This window comes from Echeneis naucrates, chromosome 2, assembly GCF_900963305.1.
Source record: "Echeneis naucrates chromosome 2, fEcheNa1.1, whole genome shotgun sequence".
Taxonomy (NCBI): domain Eukaryota; kingdom Metazoa; phylum Chordata; class Actinopteri; order Carangiformes; family Echeneidae; genus Echeneis; species Echeneis naucrates.
Window position 1 is genome coordinate 19,848,094 of NC_042512.1, and position 19,649 is coordinate 19,867,742.

General features: G+C 46.9%; 3 protein-coding genes across 4 annotated transcripts in view; 1 reads left to right on the forward strand and 2 right to left on the reverse strand.

The window, feature by feature from the left end:
* Positions 1-17,670, forward strand: part of cybb (cytochrome b-245, beta polypeptide (chronic granulomatous disease)) — a 33,179-nt gene extending 15,509 nt beyond the window's left edge. Inside the window, exons 11-24 of the mRNA XM_029519621.1 lie at positions 9,731-9,984; positions 10,427-11,957; positions 12,078-12,170; positions 12,865-12,975; positions 13,056-13,140; positions 13,232-13,380; positions 13,894-14,075; positions 14,155-14,287; positions 14,355-14,447; positions 14,654-14,907; positions 15,267-15,429; positions 15,513-15,659; positions 15,793-15,917; positions 16,278-17,670. Coding sequence (XP_029375481.1) covers positions 11,913-11,957; positions 12,078-12,170; positions 12,865-12,975; positions 13,056-13,140; positions 13,232-13,380; positions 13,894-14,075; positions 14,155-14,287; positions 14,355-14,447; positions 14,654-14,907; positions 15,267-15,429; positions 15,513-15,659; positions 15,793-15,917; positions 16,278-16,395 — 1,698 coding nt within the window. The 5' untranslated portion in view covers positions 9,731-9,984; positions 10,427-11,912 and the 3' untranslated portion in view covers positions 16,396-17,670. The remainder of the gene's footprint in view (positions 1-9,730; positions 9,985-10,426; positions 11,958-12,077; positions 12,171-12,864; positions 12,976-13,055; positions 13,141-13,231; positions 13,381-13,893; positions 14,076-14,154; positions 14,288-14,354; positions 14,448-14,653; positions 14,908-15,266; positions 15,430-15,512; positions 15,660-15,792; positions 15,918-16,277) is intronic.
* crfa4 (cytokine receptor family, class I receptor 4) lies at positions 878-8,593 on the reverse strand. Of its 2 annotated transcripts, XM_029519632.1 has the most exons (9): positions 8,463-8,593; positions 6,480-6,589; positions 4,970-5,108; positions 4,410-4,579; positions 3,670-3,848; positions 3,434-3,587; positions 3,148-3,235; positions 2,989-3,058; positions 878-2,832 (listed from the first exon to the last, which is right to left on the reverse strand). In XM_029519632.1, exons 2-9 carry the CDS (start codon positions 6,568-6,570, stop codon positions 2,185-2,187), a joined length of 1,539 nt encoding a protein of 512 aa, XP_029375492.1. In that variant the 5' UTR covers positions 6,571-6,589; positions 8,463-8,593; the 3' UTR covers positions 878-2,184. The 2 variants fall into 2 exon arrangements, with proteins under 2 accessions (XP_029375492.1, XP_029375501.1); XM_029519641.1 differs by lacking the exons at positions 6,480-6,589; positions 8,463-8,593 and adding an exon at positions 5,540-5,655.
* LOC115054443 (dynein light chain Tctex-type 3-like) lies at positions 17,628-19,022 on the reverse strand. The gene is made up of 5 exons (XM_029519690.1): positions 18,895-19,022; positions 18,740-18,781; positions 18,425-18,548; positions 18,275-18,352; positions 17,628-18,102 (listed from the first exon to the last, which is right to left on the reverse strand). The coding sequence occupies exons 1-5, from the start codon at positions 18,916-18,918 to the stop codon at positions 18,029-18,031; spliced, it is 342 nt and encodes a 113-aa protein (XP_029375550.1). The 5' UTR covers positions 18,919-19,022; the 3' UTR covers positions 17,628-18,028.
* Positions 19,023-19,649: the final 627 nt, after the last annotated feature.

Sequence of the window (19,649 nt, forward strand, 5' to 3'; positions counted from 1 at the left end):
AACTGAGTGGCCATATAAGATATACAGATACATTTATTATTTCCTCCCTTTATATCCCTCCTTCATTCACTTCGCTTCTAATCTCTCAGTCTCAGTTTGTGGTTTTTAAAGAAAACCTTGTTAATTTCAAAAGTCCGTATCGCTCTGTTAAACATCTTTATTTCTAAAAGTGATTTTATTGTAGGGACTTTTTCTCTGAGCTCTAATGCCGCCTGGTTCTCTGCAGTCAGCTGATAATCCACTATTTATAGCTACAGAATGCAGCTAACTTAAGTCACACGGTCACAGACGCACACACACACACACAAATGAGGTTTCGTGTATTGTTTACTTGTAAGCTCAGATTTGAAATGGGCTGATACGTCATGACAGCAGCATCCTTGAATAAGCATGTGTTCATATTAAGAAAAGACAGATTGATCATCGTTAGCTTTAAGCCTTTTAAAGTCACTCTCAGATGAGTTTATTTCACATTTATCTTCGGCCCCATTCCAATTCTCTGTATTCCCAATGACAGCTGATTACTGTTTAGCCGACAAGAAGACAGTTCTGAAGTTCCACACTGAACTAAAACATCGTCTCGTGGGTTTGGGTGACAATAGAAAGTGAAAATGGAACCGACCCTGTACACAGTGTCTGGACCATGTGCGTCGCCACTTTTTACCGCAGCACGTGTCCCCCTGTAAAATTCTCAATGAATGGAAAATGGAAATGAGATGAAGAGAGGTAGATTAAGTTGTTTTTGCTCATGCACTGCGCCAGATGTTAATGGAGATTATGATATTCATAATTATATATTGAGAGAGTGCAGCTAAAGAAGCTAGCTTATCCACAGGACGTTAACACACTGACATACATTACTCCGTCAGCTGGGAAATTTATCAGGCTGTTTTTATTTTTAGACTGAGGTCACAACAACATACATTTGATAATAAAGCAGGTCGACTTCCTCCTGTCTTAACATCAAATGGGAACAATGAACAAAACGGCCTATACCAGATTATAACAAAATTATTCTGCAGTATTTGCTTTAGCTAACCAAAATGTGAGAGAAAGGAATAATGTGCATTCATGCTAGGGGTGCATTTAGTAGTAGTGCATTTGTAAGTAAGTGTGATTGGCATTAATATAGTGCGGCTGTGCCCCCCAAAGCTGCAGGCCTAACTACACCCCTGGTCTGGACTCATTGACCGTCCTCAGGAGAAAACACACGGAGGCGTGAAGGAACGGCAACACAACAGAGGAACATCAAACAAACACAGCTGTGTGGAAAAAGGCACATGTGGGCACAAGAAGAGATGACAGCACAACGTAGAACAGGGAGGAACAGTCGGGGGCGAGGCCAGGCTTCACTCCTGGACACAACACAGTGACACAACAATCACACTGAAGCGTCCAGCAGCAGATTACAGTGTTGGATATCACGGTGAAGTCAGTCCAACGGAATTAAAAATGGCTGCTTGGGAACCAGTCGCTAAGACGACGACATGTGGTCCAGCTCGAGTCAACAGCTGATCCACACCCATTTAAAGTTTTCCTTATTTGGGAACTAAAATCCTGATCCTGAACACTACCTGAGGTTGGACACAATATTCTCCTTATATTTGTTGGTCTTTGTGTTGGTATAAAAAAATATAGTTGGTGTGTGAGTGCAGAGGACGTTGTTGTTCTTCAGGAGATTAAATTCACAGTTCTCATCTTCCTGAGGGTCAAAGTTATTGTTTCAGTCGACCTGACAGATGGACATCAAACATTCCCTGAATGAACTGGGACATGTTTCGTTTCCTGAATATGCTGATCAGCAGGAAATTTCTCAGACATATAAACTTGGTGTGTTCAACACAGCCGGGGAAACTAAAGTGATCTGTGAGATGTTTCCTGAGAGGCATACGAGCCTGAATGTGAAGCCGTGGTTCAGTTAATGCTGATTATTTTATTGAAATCTGCATCAGGCAACTTCAGTCTCTTCAGGTTCAGCAAACTTTGTCATTTAGTGTCAAATTTCCATCTTTATTCTCTTTTTGTTGCTTTATCCTTTTCTGAAACTGGATTTCTACACCAGCAGAGATGAGCTGAATTCCAGAGGAAACACAGTGTCGTCTTCTGTCTCCGTTTCATCTCGCCAAAAACGTTTTCCATATTTCAGTGCATTGGAGTCTTTTACGTGGATGTACTTCCTGACGCTCAGCCCTTGTTGCCGAGGGCAACAGGCAGCAAAGGCACGGTCGCGTCACTCCTCTCGGTCTCGTCGCCACCCTTGTCCTCCTTCGTCATGTTCTTCCGGTCCAGGTAGTTGGCTAGTTTCTTCTTCTCCTCTTTCTCAGCTTGGTCCAAATCGACCTTTGACAGCGGAGGGAACTCCTGGCAGTACGGCAGCAGTACGCAGGGCATCAGATGCACCTCCCCGCTCTCATTCATGAGCTGGACGCAGGTGTATAAATCCTGTGGCGAGCGACTGGCGGTGGCATCGGGAGCAGGGACAGACTCAGGGTGTCCCATCACGGTGTAGTCTGTCCCCGGCAATGACACCATTTCAGGCCTGGGCCACAGCGAGGACGTGTCCAGCAGCGGGGCGAAGGCCTGGGGTTGCGAGGAGCTGTATGGCAACGGGCTCTGCACATACGAGGACGGGTTTGAGGTTGCAAGTTGATGAGCCTCCACTGGCGTCAGCTCATTTGGAACCATTGATGCATCTCTGTCCCCCTGCGTGGGCTCGGCTGAGGTGTGATAGCTATCAGCGCTCACCTCGTCCCACACTTCCTCCGAGTAGCTCGGAGGTTTGTAGCTGTGGAAGTTACTGAAGTGACGGTTGACTTCCTCCAGATTCCCCTTCTGAGCAAGGAAGTTGGAGGATAAAGGGAGGGAAAAGTGAAAGGAAGGACAGAAGAGGAAGAAAAAATGAGCACAAAAGGAGGAAAGAAATCGAAAGCATGCATCTTCACTGTGACTCTGAACGGACGGATCCAGTCGGCTCAGTCAGCACGCTACCTTCAGGAACAGCGGGTCGATGCCAATGATCCGCGGTTTGGGGATCTGAGGCAGGAAGTATTCTTTAAATCTGAGGTGCAAACATCCGGAGATGACGTTAGAAACACGTGAATATAGGCAAACAAGAAAACACGTCACTGCAGGGCTGTCTTCTCTCACCTCCTGCTCTGTGGGAGGACACCGAAGGCGATGACCAGAAGAGCCACAACGCCGACACCCGTCACCAGAATCAGCACCAGCAGTTTCCCTGCATGCATTCAGCCGGAGGACTCACATTAGTCACCGTGCCTCCTCCCCCATCCTCCCCCATGTAAGACCTCTAAAGACCTCTAAAGCTCCACATCTTGTCCTGTTTTTAAAACAGCCGTGCCACCCTGTTAAGCCCCGCCTACCTGACATGGCTGGGTTTGGAGTGATAAAGAAGTGGAAGACATGAAGGCCGTACCTGCTGGCACTCTGCTGGGGATGCTCATTTGCAGCGTGGCGCTCCACTTGCTCCACAGGCCGTAGTTGTGCGACCGGCAGCGAACTCTGATGACGTAGTCGCCGACGGGGAGGCCGAGCAGCTTCACGTGAGGCTCCCGCAGCGACTGCTTGGCCTGTCGGCATCAAACATTTTGCGAATGCAGCATTTTATCAGGGAACGCCACATCGCCCTGTGTGTCGTCCTGTTTGACTCACCTTCCATTTGTCATGCTCGTTGGCGCGTCTGTACTGCAGCTCGTAGACCAGCGTGATCCAGCCGTACTTCAGGTGAGAGGGCACCGGGTACGTCCAGGACAGCTGCACGTTGTGGCCCATTTCATCGCCGCCGGCGTCCGTCAGCGTGTAGGCCAGGTTGACCGGCGCCTCGGTCTGAACTGTGGGCCGCAGGTTCATGTTCAGCACTTTGTAGGCTTTTAACCAGCATGTCAACATTTTCAGCCCCAGAATGCACTGGGACTAATCTGAGAGTCACATGCTCACTGAGAGTTCAGGAAGAGGAAATGTTCAACATTATTCTCCCGCTGAGACCATAAACTCATCAGCTGACAAACCAGGGAGGAGGAGGGACACTTTCCCATAGACTTCAACACAATAATCATACTGTGTATTTTTTTGGTTGAAAAAGGTTCATTTGACGGTCCCTGTGCTGTCTCTGCAGACGTGGACCGTCCCCGTCCCAGAAAACATCCCCTGGTGCTGATGGATCACACCACACCTCTGGACAGGAACGGACACTCAGACCTCCAAAAGAAGAGCTTTCACAAATTTCATTCATGGTTTGAAGGTCCATACAGTCCAGAGGTGGAGGAAGCCAGCTGGTTACTTTATTTTAGATGATCAAACAGAAAACCAAAAGCAATGTTGGAGCACAGGCTGACCGAGCTCATCCCTAGTTTTGTTTTTAGTTTCGTTGTCATGGTTCTGATTATTCTTACCGATATCTGCCACGTCCAGGCAGTGCTCCTGGGAGGTGAAGTTCCCCCGGGCGGTGATGGCGGTCACAGCCATGCAGTACATCTTCCATACGGACGTGTGGCTGCTGTCGAAGTGGCAGCTGTTGGGACCAGCAGTCACGTAGTCCGGACACTCGTGTGTGGGCCCTTTACTGTGGGCACAACGAGAGGACGACCATTTACGGGCTGACTTCAGCTCCATATAAACAGAAAGAGGTCACTTCATCGCTGCTGTGTGTGATCGTGACACAGCAGGTCAAAAGAAAAATCCAATTTGTCCTGATTACTGCCACGTGAGTCTGAGTTCAGCGGCGGAGCGAGGACGAGTTAAAGGCTACTGGCTGAGGTTGAGTAGATTTAAACTGCAGCATTCAGATGGAGGCCCACCACTCCATCAGGTCTACGTGAGGCTTCCAACTGAGTCCCCCCTGAGTGGTTTTTGGATCACAGGAGAAACAAAAAACCAGCTGCTCAACATCTCATAATTCTACATGTTGGTGCTGGCGTGTGTGTGTGTGGACAGTAAAGTGTTGAGTACAAACTCTTTGGAGTAGGTGAGGACGTAGGCCGCCTCCTCCCCCTCCGTCAGGTTGTCCAGGGGATGCCACCAGCAGGTGAAGTCCTCCATGTTGGGAGAGCGGCAGTTGTAGATGTGAGGCGTTGCTGTCACGGCAGCTTCCACTGTGGAACGACAAAGACAAGAGTGTTGACACACAGGTGGGAGGAGAGGATGCACAAATCAACACAATGAAAGCTCTGCAGCTTTCCCCACACCTTTGCTTTAGTTTTAAATCTCCCTAAAAGCCCTCCACAACACAACCAACTGTCCGTTCAGCTGCAGAGAGCAGATGATGGGGAGGCAGCTAAATGGGAATTCAGTGACATTTTCAGACAGCGCACACACACGCACACACACACACACTCTATTCCCTCTCTTGATGGGCTGTTGGTCCCATGACTTTAAATTAGAGCAGCAGTGGAAAACTGATCAGCGTAGCACAGCAGGACGTTAAAACAGAGAGTGGGACTGAAATTTCAATTTAATATGATGTGAATATTTCATATTCAGCAACCAGACGGTGTTTATTGAAGTCTTGAAAGGTGGATGTTACCTTCACAATGAGCCACAGAGCTGGGACTTTTATTTTAGCGTCACAGCAGTAATCCATCAGAGAATGCAGAGCCGCAGGGCAGCGAGGAAACAAAGGCCTGCTGTGTTTGCAGTAAGAAGCTCAGGACTCCTCTCTGCAGGGACTTTCTGCTCAACAACTTCCACTTCTCAGAAATACACAAAGAGAAGACGCCCGCTGGCCACCGAGACTAATTCCTACCTGCAGAAAATCTCATGTTGCTGCAGGTCCAGTTTTCTATTGCGTCTCCCCACGCTCAGACTCAGTGGTGGACGGAGAAGGACGAGTCCTTGTCCGCCTTGTTCAGGCATATAGGACGAGAGGAGAGGACGTCCTGCTGGTGGTCAAAGATGGCGTCATGACAGCAAACTTGATCGATAACTTTGATTGGACTGACTCGTGTTCACGCCTGTCACCGATCGATGTGGCCGTCACACTCACGTCGGGGTCAGTGGAAACTTTCGTGGCTATTTAAAAAGAAGTTGGCAGCAGCTGGCAGATGATCCCGGCTTCGACGGCGACCAGCTGTGGGACCAGCTGGGGGAGGAACTGGACTCACAGCTCTGCTGCTTCTCTCACGCCTGTTTCACTTTTCACTTTCACTTACTGAAAATCTTTATGAAATGGAAGCTCAATAAAGCCAACCACTGGAAGACTTTAAATAGTAACAGTGAAGGCATCTCAAGAGCATAAATAACACAACAGAGTTTAGAGTTTAGAAGAAAAGGGGCCGAAACATGCTGCTCACAAGATGAAGAGTAATTTGACAGTAATTTAAATAGGAAGCTGCGAATTAACTCTGATTGGTTCGCTTCCTGAAGTCTGATCAAAGTGTCGTTTGTGCACAGCGCTGAAGGAATTCTTACATTTATTTTGGTCTGTTTGTCCACAACATCTGGTTTGAAGGAGAAAGCGGACTCACTGTGGTCTTGTCCATCTTGAAAGGCGACTTGCTGAGGGACGATCCTGCTGTAGCCCAGCACAGGAAGTAGACCGAGCAGCAGCCACAGCATCCTGCCGCCGTCTGCCTACCTGCCAACACAACCAAACATCAGACAGGAATCACTCAGGAAAACACTCCCACAGTGGGCCTCCAGTGAGACTGTGAAGTGGGACAGTCCAACAACGCTCATGAGGCTTCTGCTCATCAGACCACGGCTCTTTGGCCTTTAAAGATCTCCCTGAAATCTCATTATGCTAATCAGCTTAATCGAGCAAACTGCTCTGTCAGAGGTTACTGAGCATGTGCAGAGGAACAGGACTCTGGTCTTGGTGAGATGACCTCCCATCAGTCCCTTTAACCATCCAGGACGACTTGGACTGCCCAGAAAGTGGGACATGGTGTTGTGGGTGACCTTTCTGACCTTTGTCTTTGTTCTGCTCTTCCTCTGGTTTCTACATCTTATTGTGCCTTCCTTCAGGAGGAAGCCTTGATGGCTTTGCCTTCCAGCTGCTGACATCTGGCTGAGAGTCAGTGAGCAACAACAGATTAAACAGGACGAAGAGAACAAAAAAGGCTTTATAAAAATGACCAGCACCAACAGTCTGAACTGCTGGAGGCAGTGAAGTCACATGACAGCTTAGAGCTGTTCAAGTGTGCTCATATGAGCAGGACAACACAAACCGCAGCACGAAGACAACAATTAGAACCAGATCACAAGACCAAAGGTCCACTGTGAAAACCCCCTGCACCCAAAGAAACTCCTTTCTCCAACTGAAAGCTGACAAGCATCATGTGAGATCTGTTTTCATGAGCGTACATGTGAGTTTTCGATCACACCTAATGGCCATAATGAGTGATCGCTGAGTCTTCAGGAGTCTCCCTCTCTGCTTTTCCACCGTTGGAATCAGGCCAGTGTGAGAGCTGCAGCTAAGAAACCCATGACTGACCCATTTCTCAAAGCGTCCCGCTATCTGCTCCCCGGCTGCCAATCACAGCATGTGCATAACCTGTTGCCGTGACGACCATCGACGATCAATTCCCCCGCAGGAAAGGTTTCTGACAGTGGGATGATGGGGAAATAAATCTATACGAGTGCATCATGGAGCTTAACGGGAAGCGACGGCACTCAACAGGACGTCCAGAAAACCCATCACCACGCCTTCGTTATTCCCCAGGACAGGAGGGTTACCACGGCAACAGTCCCATTTTGATCTGGGTTGAGGGAAATACTTCCTTCGCTTTAGATGACGTCAGTTGTCATGGTAACACCATCAACAACAAAATGAACAGTGATGGAACGCAGCTCTCCTGTGCAGGAAGTCGGTCCACGACAGGTCCAGCAGTCTTCCCTCGGGCGTCTGAGGAGTCTTTTTCTTCTCGTATTTAAGAGCTGATTTTAGTCTGAAACTGTTTATGAATGGAAAACATCAAAATGTTCCCTCCTTGGAAACATACCGTTTAAAAAGCTACTTCAGCTGACCTTTAACAACAGAAGCTCAGGAGGTCCCACCATGTTTCAGACCAGAAACTGATTGAAGTCTTATCTGAGCAGATGTGGGGACCAAACAGCATCCACCCAGGATGCCACGGACTCTGTATCGTTACACAACCCTGTCACTAATTAACAGGCAGTGATCACAAGGCTGCACTTCAACTCCTGTCTGTCAGGTCAGAACCAGCTGGACAGCAGGCTGCTGTTGATTGGTAATCTGATTAGCAGTTAAAGCGGAGCTGAGGTGGAGCTCTTATCTCCTCCACCACATGTGTGGGTCGGTTTGGGGCTGGAACGCCTCTTTAACCTTTCTTTAACCCAACAGGACGCTCAGAACTGAGTCAGCTGAAGGCTGACGTCCGACTCTGCAGACGATAAATGTTAATGAGGAAACTTAATTCGTGGCGCGCATCGGGGCGCGCGCTGCGTGCACGTAGATCCTCAGATTATAAGACATGAACGCGTCTTACCTTCCAGGTGAACGGAGCTGCCGGGAAGCCTCCTGAAGGGGACCTGCATGGACCAGGACCTCCTGGTGGTCCGGGTCCGGTCCGGTCTGCTCTGGTCCGGTCTGCTCTGGTCCGGTCTGCTCTGGTCCGGCTCTGGTCCGGCTCTGCTCCGGTCCGGCCCGGTCTGCTCTGGTCCGGCTCTGCTCCGGCTCTGCTCCGGTCCGGTCCGGGTGGAGGAGACGCGCTGCTGTGTTCACTGCCTCCTCTGTAAGGAGATTTGTCTCCACCTGATCCGCGTCATGAGCCAAACACCAGCTGGAGCCCCGCCCCCCCACCGGCACACCCCGTCCTGCAGCCTGGGGGGGGGACCAGAATAAAACTACAGATGATGGAAGACTGAAAACTCAGAGGTGAAATATTTATCGACATGACACCAGCCAAAGTACAGCTGATATGTAGAATATAGAAGAAAGTGAAGCTAATGATGCAAAAATAAAAATATGAAACCATCAAAACTACTGAAGTATTAAAATGAATCAAAATTCCAGATTTTAAAAATAAAAAAAAATTCATCTCATGACTTGAATTTCACAGTTGATGTTTGTTCTGTTCTGTTTCTCACCATTTTGAATTAATGAACTGTGTTCTGCTTGCGACTTCCCTTTTTTTCGTGTTTGTTTTGCACTTTTTGCTCCTTCATTCGTTGACTGATCGGAGCCGGCACAGCAGATAAATGAAATGAACGTTGAATGGAGTTGCTCCTTCGTGTTCCTGGGTGTTTTTAGGAAGCTGGACCCTGCAGCAGCTCTGTTTTCGTCCGACGTGTGAAAGAGCAGTCAGCTCAGATCAGAATGTGCTCCGGCCCACAGAGATGAAAATAATCAGATTATTCTCCAGAGCAGCTTGTTTGGTTCTCGTGCTGAGAGGCCTCAAGTGTCTGTCACTCTGATGTTTCCCCGATGAGGAGGGTCCTCCTCTGAATGATTCATCAAACAGATCCTCATCCCCAGATGCAGCAGTGCAGGCACCCAGGCGAGCTAATGTGAGCTGATGTGACGGAGGGGGAGCAGTGGTGTGCGCTGAAGTGCATTTTTCTCTCAGCTGAAACACAAATGGTTGGACTGTAAAGCTGACGGCACGCAGCTCGGCCCCCATGTATGTTTTATTTTGAAAGCACTGCCACTTCTGGTTTTATTTTTAAGTCTCTCCTGTCTAATTGTTTGCACTTTTGTCTAGTTGTGGACTCTTCCCCTTACCTCTGTGTCTTATTGTGTTGTTGTGTGTTGCAGTGGGTCCCCGCTCAGACCAGTTGTTGCTCCTTGACCTTTGCCCTCTCAGGACTGTCTTCCTCACATCAGAGGGATTCTGCTGGCTCCCTGCTCGTTACAGAAGTTTATTTCAAGCTTCGGTTTTTCACTTCTGCGGTTCCAAAGAAGCTGACAGAGAAGAGAAAGTAACAGCTGGACACATTTCGGGGGAATGATGGAGCTGGATTGGCTTCCATGGTTCCTGTCCCATCTGAACTTGGGGCTCTGAGTGGGAGGTGAGGAAATCTTTTTCTTTGTGCCGTCACGGTTCTTTGTGTTGTGTAAATGGAAACACCATTACTATGGTAACAGTGATAGCATAGCAAAGCAATTACCACAGCTTTATGGGTATTAATGTGAAGGTCTCACACATTCATCACTGGACTGGACTCAGGGACAATGAAGGGTTAGTCCAGTCCAAGTCACATGTCACACTCACATTGTGTACTTAAGTAGAAGTACAGATACATGTGAAGTGTACTTTCAAAGTAAAAGTACATTTGTACATGATCGTTGTATTTGTACTTCGTTACTTGTCACCGCTGCACATGACTGAGCAGCAGTTCAGCTCAGTGACGTCAGTGCACACACTCATGATGGTTTTCAGATATTTCATCCTGTCCACGCTGAATGACTGAGTATAATATGAGTCCAGTTTTCAATTTCAAACTGTATTAGGACACTGAATGAGGACAGGATTGTTGTCGGGATGGCCCGGAGCAGACTTTCTGTGACTGAGAGTGCAACAAAGCTGCAGAGAGAGACGAAGCCTGACTTGGATTGGGCTTCCTGGGGCCATACAAACCCTGACATAAAGGAGACACCGCCGTCTGGCGAGGCACTTTGTGATTATGCATTGTGAAATGGGTCGGTGGTGATGTCACAGTCACTATGCAACAGATTTAATCTAATCCCCTTCCTCCAGATTAGGAGGGAAAATCACTCGAAGGCCTTTTGTCTAAATTACACCGTACTGTATGTGAGTGCTGCTCTAACCTTCACCTCCAGCGGCGGATGAAGACGCTGCAGCAGAAAATCCCCTGAAACACAAAGCGCTTCACCTGGAGACGCCGTCTGTAGGGAAAACCACATCATCCAGACTGATGTTTGACCTGTCAGCCTGCAGCCAAAGGACAGCAGGCAGGACTCTTTCTTTACAATTATAATGATAAACAATAAAGGCTGAATGTAAGTTAACATAAGACATCTTCATGAAACAGTGGCAACAAAAAAAAACATCCCTCTGTTGCTTTTGATTGTGTTGGTTCAGGACTTGGACGGGACAGGAGTCTCAGCACTCCTCAGCTGCTAGGTGGCAGTAACACACTGACACCGGTGCATCCTGCAGCTTTAACTATCACAGTCAGCGGCAGCTCCACAGGATTTATGTGCTGGTGATATAGTGTACAACATGAAATCCCAGCAGCGATCTGATTGACAGTAATCCAGAGTGGAAGTTGGATGTTAATTCCTGAAACTGCGTTGAGAAGGCCTTTGTCACAGTGACCGTGTTTGAATCCCATCAGACTTCTACGTTCTTTGTATTTGAACAAAAACAAAATAAAATAAATAATGCAGGTGAGATTCAGGTGTTTCCCTTTCTGCGTTTTACTTTGAAACAGGAAATGTGTAGCAACGGACCTTATGTTTAAATTCCCGTTTAGAAATCTTCCACTTCCTCTGCCCAAAATTGAAAATGTCACCATCAAACATTGTTCCTCCCCAACGGTCCACATCCCATCAGCCTCTGTAAAGTTGTGTATAAATTCTAAATTGTTGCTGTGTAGCACTTTGGGTGAGTGATTGTTTAAATATAAAGTGCAATGCAAATAAAATGAATGATTCTTATTATACATTTACAGATTTTTCACATAAATAAAAAACCTTCAACTGTCGAACCAAACAAGCTGAGTAAATACGTGATGAATCTTTTACAATCATTAACAGCCTCATGTTTATGTGGAAGCTGAACTTTCCTGTCTATTTAAATGAGCGATGGAGTAAAAGAGGAGTAAACCTGCACACTTCCTTATTTGCTTCTGTAAAAGGTTATAAAATGAGTAACTGGGTTGGAACTCTTTCTATCCCCCTTCTGTTTCCTGCTTCCTTCTCCGTTATATGAACTCTCTTCTGCACACAAACTGTTTCAGAGGTTGGTGTCAACATGGGAAACTTTGCAGCCAATGAAGGACTCTCCATCTTTGTTATTGTGAGTATTTTGTCTTTAGTTAGAAGATTGTGGTTTATTTTTAGGGCGGCCCCGTTAACTTTAAATAATGAGACTCTTCAGATGTGTGAATGACTTTCTGATTGTGTGTTTGTGTTGCAGCTGGTGTGGCTGGGCATCAACGCGTACCTGTTTGTGCAGTTTTACTTCAACTTCTTGACAGACAAATGGTTTTATACCAGAGTTCTGCTGGGGGTGAGTGCTCGAGAAAAAGGAACTGGTCTTCTTCTGCTGCTGCTCTTATCAATTAATCAATGAAAGAAAAATCAGTTACCAGATTTTTACCAGACTGACGTTTTATCTCGTTTTATCTCTGATTCTTCGGATTCATCAGATAAACACCACTCTACTTGTTTTCCCTTCAGTCTCTTCACAGTGAATTATTTAGCTCATGTGAATGTGTGTCTGGCACTGTGAGGTCAGTTTTATCTGAATGATTCACATTCTTAGTCGACCTTGACGTGTTGAGAGAGAGTCAGGTTTATAAATAAGCATCCACACCCACACTTATCGCCTCTTATCTGCACTACACAACTGTTTCCAACTCAACGTCCACGCAGGGAGGGAGCACCAGGTCGTCTCTGTGGTCACAGCTGGATTCACAGCGCACTGAGCCCGTCCCTCCAGCTCCACAGCTGGCCTCACTTTAGCAGAAGTGAAACAAAAAGGCTGTTTGTAATGAGATGAAGTTGAAGGTGGTCAGGTCCTTTATACAAGTCTGTCAGTTCATTCAACTGGCGTTCTACGTTCCAGTACATTAAATAAAGATACTGTTGTGTTGGTCTGTGCGATCTGAGATAAGCTGCAGCTCAGCAGGATGAGATGTGCATGTATCCATACTGTAAACGTTTACTGTTACAGTTAAAGTCAAACTGGTGTGTGTCCTCAGCACGCCCTGTCCTGGGCCAGAGCCCCCGCCGCTGCCCTCAACTTCAACTGCATGCTCATTCTGCTGCCTGTATGCCGGAACCTGCTGTCCTTCCTCCGCGGCACCATCCAGGTAACAATGACAACCGAAAAGAGCCGATGGCAGGAGTGAAGCACGGACCGCTTTAATGTCATCTGTCTGTCTGCATTCAGTGCTGCAGCCGGACAGCCGCTCGACAGCTGGACCGAAACCTGACGTTCCACAAACTGGTGGCTTATATGATCGCCTTCCACACAGGTAGAGAGAAAACCTCCCTTCAGTTTGCTCTGACTCTTTCTATCTGTTCACGTCATGCATGCTGAGCAGCGTTTTGACTCTCTCCTTGTAGCCGTTCACATCATCGCCCACTTGTTTAACTTCGAGTACTTCATGGACGCTCAGCTGAACCGAAACAGCAGCCTCCTGACTTTTGTCCTGTCTGAAATCGGCACCAATGACAGTCTGCCTTTCCTGAACCCCATCAGGACCAACGAGACGGTGAGCTGTACATGCTTCTAGTTGCCTCTGCTTGATTTCTAAATCTGGTGTTGGGGCGGTATTTCTTCATCTGACAGGCTTCCTCTTTAGAGACATTGGGCTTTGCAGATATTTTGTAATTTCTGAAATTTCCTCTTTCTCTGCGGTTCCAGATGTAGTTTCCAAACATGTTTCCTGAATATGTGAACCACAAAGACCAGACAATTGGTTTTCCTTTGTCTACTGCTGAACTGCAGCAGGTTGAAATGAATCCCCACATACTCCTTCATCTCTTCCTCTCCAACCAGTAAAATTCATGAAGCAGCCATGAGATCTGAGCTGTAGTATCACTGCAGCAGTCGGGGATTGAACCATCAACCTCTTCAGCCTTTCACTTGCAGTCAGCTTTAGTGACAGAATCATCTGATGGGGTTCGGGTGTGATAGAAAGAGGAGCTTTGACTAAATATCTGGTCTGTGTAGGAAGTCGGACAGATAGGTGTAATGTGTCACCTTGTCCCATGTCCCGATGCAGAATCCAACCATCGTCATGTTCACCACCATCGCCGGGCTGACGGGCGTGGCCATCACGCTGGCCCTCATCCTCATCATCACCTCGTCCATGGAGGTGATCCGAAGGTCGTACTTCGAGGTGTTCTGGTACACACACCATCTCTTCGTCATCTTCTTCATCGGCCTGGTGTTCCACGGCTACGGGTGAGAGAGAACAGATGTTTGCCTTCTCGGCCGGCCAGTGTTGTGTGTAATAACGACACCTCTGTGCTTCTGACTGCAGGCGCATTGTGCGAGGTCAGACGTCCGACAGCCTGAACATTAGCAACCCAAAGATCTGTGCTGAGCAGTTTAAAACCTGGGGACAAAATGGCTCCCACTGTGAAATCCCAGTGTTTGCTGGAAACCCACCAGGGGTGAGCCCAGAACGTTTGTCTGTCTTTATGTCAGATGACATCATCTGACATCTTCTCCTTCCTGCAGACGTGGAAGTGGGTGCTGGCTCCGATGATCCTGTACGTGTGTGAGCGGCTGGTTCGCCTCTACAGATCCCACCAGAAAGTGGTCATCACCAAGGTGTGTGTGCGTGCTCGGACCTTTAGTTGTCTTTCCCCCAGGTTCTAGTGTTGTCTGCTGGCAGATCACAACATCAGGCTTTAGTTTATAGATTCCTTATGAACTGTTTGTGCTGTAACTCCTCAAACATTACAAGAAATCAACCAGATCCAGATGATGCGGACTGAGTTTAGGCTCTAACCAGGCTGCTGGTACCGGGTCTGCAGGTGGTGATGCACCCATCCAAGACTCTGGAGCTGCAGATGAAGAGGAAGGGCTTCAGCATGGAGGTCGGTCAGTACGTCTTCATCCAGTGTCCATCAGTGTCCAGGCTGGAGTGGCATCCCTTCACCCTGACCTCCGCCCCCGAGGAGGACTACTTCAGCGCCCACATCCGCATCGTCGGGGACTGGACTCAGGCTCTGTACGAGGCCTGCGGCGGAGACAAAAACGAGACTCAGGAGGCCTGGAAACTGCCCAAGTATGTCGTGGTTCTGCTCTGACATCAGCACTTTTAAAGTCCAGTGAGCTTCATCCACAGCAGTTCTCAGACACACACACTTCATTTTCTGCACAACAAGCAACTGAAACTTGTTCCAGATGGAGAAGAGCTCAATTCTCTTTTGGTGTCACAATTTGGAAATTTGTCTTTTTTGATGAAACGAAACTCGATGAATGTAAATTAGTTGAAGTGAAGCTGCTCGTTATGCCTGGTGGGTGACTGAAGTGAATTTTAGTTCTGCTTTACTCTTCCCTGCTCTTTCTTGTGTTGCATCACTGAGGCCCTGATCTTTCCACCATCATGACCAGGTTCTCCATGTCTGTCTGTCTGTCTCTCAGGGTTGCCATCGACGGCCCATTTGGGACCGCCAGCGAAGACGTGTTTCGTTATGAGGTGGTCATGCTGGTTGGTGCAGGAATCGGAGTGACTCCCTTCGCCTCCATCCTCAAGTCTGTGTGGTACAAACACATCCAGAACAACCAGGAGGTCTTCACCAAGAAGGTGAGACCGGACACAGTATGATACACATTCAAATCCTCAGAGTCCAGAACATATCTGATCTGGTTTGCTGTCTCTTCACACAGATCTACTTCTACTGGCTGTGCCCGGAGACGCAGGCCTTCGAGTGGTTTGCAGACCTGCTGCAGTCTCTGGAGGGTCAGATGGCAGAGAAGGCCATGACTGACTTCCTCAGCTACAACATCTACCTCACCCGGTGGAAGGAGACCGAGGTGAGACAGAGGGAGGCCAAGGAGGTTTTCGTTATCAGTATGCTACAGACGTGGTTCCATATCATGATGGAACTTTGGATGGATGCTTCCATGTGTCTCAACGTTCTTTAAATCCATTTTTCTCTTTGGTCAGGCGGCTCATTTCCGTGTTCACCACGAGGCGGTGAATGACCCAATCACAGGCCTGAAACAGAAGACACTCTATGGGAAACCCAACTGGGACAACGAGTTCACCAACATCGCATCAAACCACCCCGGGTGAGTACTTCAGTCAGGGCAGTGACTCCATCAGGACCCGCTGACCTTTCGCTTCCCAACTGTGACTCAGTGATTTGGAATGGAGATGAAATGGACAGCGTTCTGCTCACCTCCTACAGCAAAAAAATGCTCATTTCATTAAATGTTGGCCTTAAAGTTCAGGAACTGCGCTTCCAGCCACATTAACTGTTGGTGTTTTAGCACAACGCTTTTGATTGAGTGTGAATTTTATTTCCTGTCAGCGATGTAAATGTTCAGGAGCTGCAGAACTCTTCTTCAGGGTTAAAAATTCACCTGTACATCAAATGAAGCAGTGATATCTAAAGATGCATAATAAGTGAAATGATTTTGTGTCCTCAGCACTAAGGTGGGCGTCTTCCTGTGTGGTCCACCTCAGCTGGGGAAATCTCTGGAGAAACAGTGTCTGTCCCACTCAGAGGCCGACGTCAAGTTCATCTTCAACAAAGAAAACTTCTAGAAACACGATGAGGAGAAACAGGTAACTTCCCAAGTAGAAGTGCAGGTTGGACACTCCGCTGAGGCTGCGCTGCACGTTTTTGTTTTTTATGTATTTGAACTGTCCGGCTGAAGCTGCTCAGGTGGACTCGACTGTTTCTCTGCTCGCTGCTTCCCACCACAAACGTTTAGCTAAGATTTAAGTGTTGCTCAAAAAGGGAGGAAATGCCCCTGTGGTATTTTTCACATTGCGTTGTTCTCCTTTTGTGTTACACCAACATGTGAACCGCTGCGCTGCTTTCAAAACTTCTTTTTTTTTTTTTTTTGGACCCATCTCTGGGGAGCACACAGTGACAGCTTCTTAAAGAGCAGAGACCAGGAGGATTGAGCTCCATTCGTGCTGCTCATGCTTTCCGACTGATTGTGCAGCAGCTCATTGTCGGAGATCATGAATCCTGGATGTGAACAGAAGGTGGAGTTCTTTTCTACTGGAGCTCATTTGGCTTAAAAAAACTGATGGAAAGTCTTGTTGTTCTTCCATTTGAAATTAAATCTGGTTGTTGAGCATCACCTTCTCCCCAGCAGCCCAGCACAAAAACTGGAATTGGGCAGTTCATCTTTGTCAAAATGTGCCTTCACAGAGAAATTTGACAGAAATCAGAAGGCAATATTTCTCCTTAACCTTGAATAATTTCTGGTTTCAATTTGTAAAATGAGTTTTCTGTTTCCTGTTTTCAAAAGATCTCGATTTTTGAAATGAAAAAATGTAACAACAGCTGATTATCCCCATGAATCCTGTCAGACTGATATTTAGTATTGTTGTTGTCTGTTTTTGCATAAAGTGAACAATAAACTTCTGAGAATATTGTACGTATTTATGTGCCAGTATAAATGAACCGTAACACCTAATTTTAGATTCAGCGATGAAGACATGCGACTTTAATCAATCTTAACTGTGACAGTGAATGTTAAAGCTGGTGTGAAGCTCAGATTATCACTGCTGATCTGATTGATAGCACAGATGTTGTTCTCTGCATCATTTATATTTCTTTTTTGAATTTTAAAATCATAGTCAGAAAAGAGAGAAGTTTAAAGTTTAAGTTTAAACACACAACAACCACAGACATGCAGACAAACAGTGTCCCTCTCTGTCTGGGCTCCCTTCTGGTAGTTTTTAATCTTTTTGATTTGTTAGCTGGACTATAACTTTTAGATTATCATGTGATTTATTGGACTTCTCTCAATTTGTTGTTTATACAAAACCACAGAACAATAAAACAGAGAAAGCACGAAGGAATTGTATCAATCATCAGCCTGTTGTTCAGAAATCTTTTTATTTTCCTGCAGCAGATCTGAATGCAGAAGTCCTTCTCTCTGCCTGCCTCTGTCAGACTTCAGTGACACCTGCAGCCAAAGCACTGCAGATAAATACGTGAGGCTGCTGATGTTACATGCATCTGAAGGCTGAAGAGGATCCAACTGTTTACTGACTTTTCAGTCATCAAGTTTCAAGGCAAACAAACATCTTTGTGGATGTGAACTGTGGCACTGTGTGTCCCCTGCTGGTCAGAGGGACACATTGCATTGCTCTTCTGATAATAGTTGTGTATAGTTGTGTATGGTTGTGTACAGTTGTGTGAGTATGTGTTTGTGTCCTATGCAATAGCCACAGCAAACACACTGACCACACAGTACATGGTGCGGTTTTCCCATCTCACTGTGCAGCTTCCTGCAGAGACAAAAACACACAGAAGTTTTCAGGTTGAACTTTTGCAGCAGGTCCCACTAATGTGTGGAAAATAACTTGACTTTGAGTAATTCCAGGCTGAAGGTGTGTCATCCTGCTGTGGGATCTCTGTAGTCTGAGGTTAGAGAGAGTGAGTCAGCAGAGGGCTCCTCACCGTCCACAGCCGTGTCCCAGTAGCAGGAATTGGCAGTGTGGAGTCCTGCTCCCGTTTTCTGCATCACAGCACAGGTCACTGCAGACAGAAACAGGATGTGTTGAAGGAACTTTCACACAACTGAGGCGACTGCCACAGACCGAGTCGTACCGATGTACTTGTATGGTTTCCCCTGTTTGACCAGCTGTGTGAGGCAGCGCTCCACGATGCTGGCAGTCCATTTGTTCACCTGACTCTGGCTGTAGTCATCACTGCCCAAGATGTTGTCGATGCACTGAGGAGACACACACAGACACACACAGTCATGTGGAAGTCACTGGATGTTGTCTCTCCCTGAGGGAGGTGAAGCAGAAAGCCAACACTGTTCTGACTTTAACAAACATCACTTCTGATCCTTCTCTCACATTCCTCAGACAGAACGTGTTCAAACCTGCCAGCTGTCACTGCACACAAACACTTTTTCACCTCTTTGACAACACTGTCCGCTTCCTCTGAACTGAAGGAGCCCTGAAAATCAGAAATGAGCAGAGTGAACGAGCCTGACAGCAGCTGATCGGTTTAACTGAGAACGATCAGCTGATCAGCTGATCGGCTAATTCAGAGAGCAATAACGGACCGACCTCGTTTCCGTTGTGATAGTCCATCTTCAGCCTGTCTGAGCCGCTCTGTTTTTTAGTTTAAAATGGAGAAAAAGGGAGACTCCTCTGAGCTAAACAGCGAGCTAAACAGCGAGCACTTCCTGCTGGCTGTCAACAGTCAACGACGGCCGACAAGAGCGACGGAGACCCCGGAGAGAGGCCGGCGGGCCGCTGGTGACCCCTACAGGCCGCTGGCGGGACTGCTAGCCCTGCAGCTAATGTGAGCTAAAGATAAAATGATAAAGATAAAAATGTTTAACTGGTTCACTTCACAATAATATTAAAAGGCCCTTCCTCTCAGATTTTATCCGTCTAACATCACACACATTCTTCAAATTTAGATTACGTTTATTAGCCACATGGCTAACATTTTAACTTTAAAACTTTTTAATCCACGTCAGAGAAAACAGGCTGCAGGTGTGAAAAAGCACATTTATAATGATGAACAGGGACATAACACTTTTAAATGTACTTTTTAATGGACTTTGCTTTTCACATTACAAAAATAATGACCCATCTTCAGCTTTGTATCAAAAGGCTTTAGTGATGTCACAAAAAGATAAAAATAAACATGTTAAATGAGATTATCACGGAAATATAAAACTGCTGCATCTCCTTCAAAATGCAAACAGATCGAAAGTGCAAATGTGCTCAAGGATCATGTCACAATAAATACGTGTATTTACATCCTCACAGTTAAAAACACACACACACACACACACAGCTTGAGGTTCAGC

What these genes read in the sequence shown, in the direction of transcription:
- LOC115054443 (XM_029519690.1), bottom strand. Translation starts at nt 18,918, where the DNA reads ATGGACTATCACAACGGAAACGAG. An exon ending in GAAACCATACAAGTACATCG is followed by an intron (nt 18,353 to 18,424) that starts GTACGACTCGGT and finishes TTCTGTCTGCAG; the next exon opens with TGACCTGTGCTGTGATGCAG. An exon ending in CTGGGACACGGCTGTGGACG is followed by an intron (nt 18,103 to 18,274) that starts GTGAGGAGCCCT and finishes TTGTCTCTGCAG; the next exon opens with GAAGCTGCACAGTGAGATGG.
- crfa4 (XM_029519632.1), bottom strand. Translation starts at nt 6,570, where the DNA reads ATGCTGTGGCTGCTGCTCGGTCTACTTCCTGTGCTGGGCTACAGCAGG. An exon ending in ACGAGCATGACAAATGGAAG is followed by an intron (nt 3,588 to 3,669) that starts GTGAGTCAAACA and finishes TGATGCCGACAG; the next exon opens with GCCAAGCAGTCGCTGCGGGA. An exon ending in TCGACCCGCTGTTCCTGAAG is followed by an intron (nt 2,833 to 2,988) that starts GTAGCGTGCTGA and finishes TTCCTTGCTCAG; the next exon opens with AAGGGGAATCTGGAGGAAGT.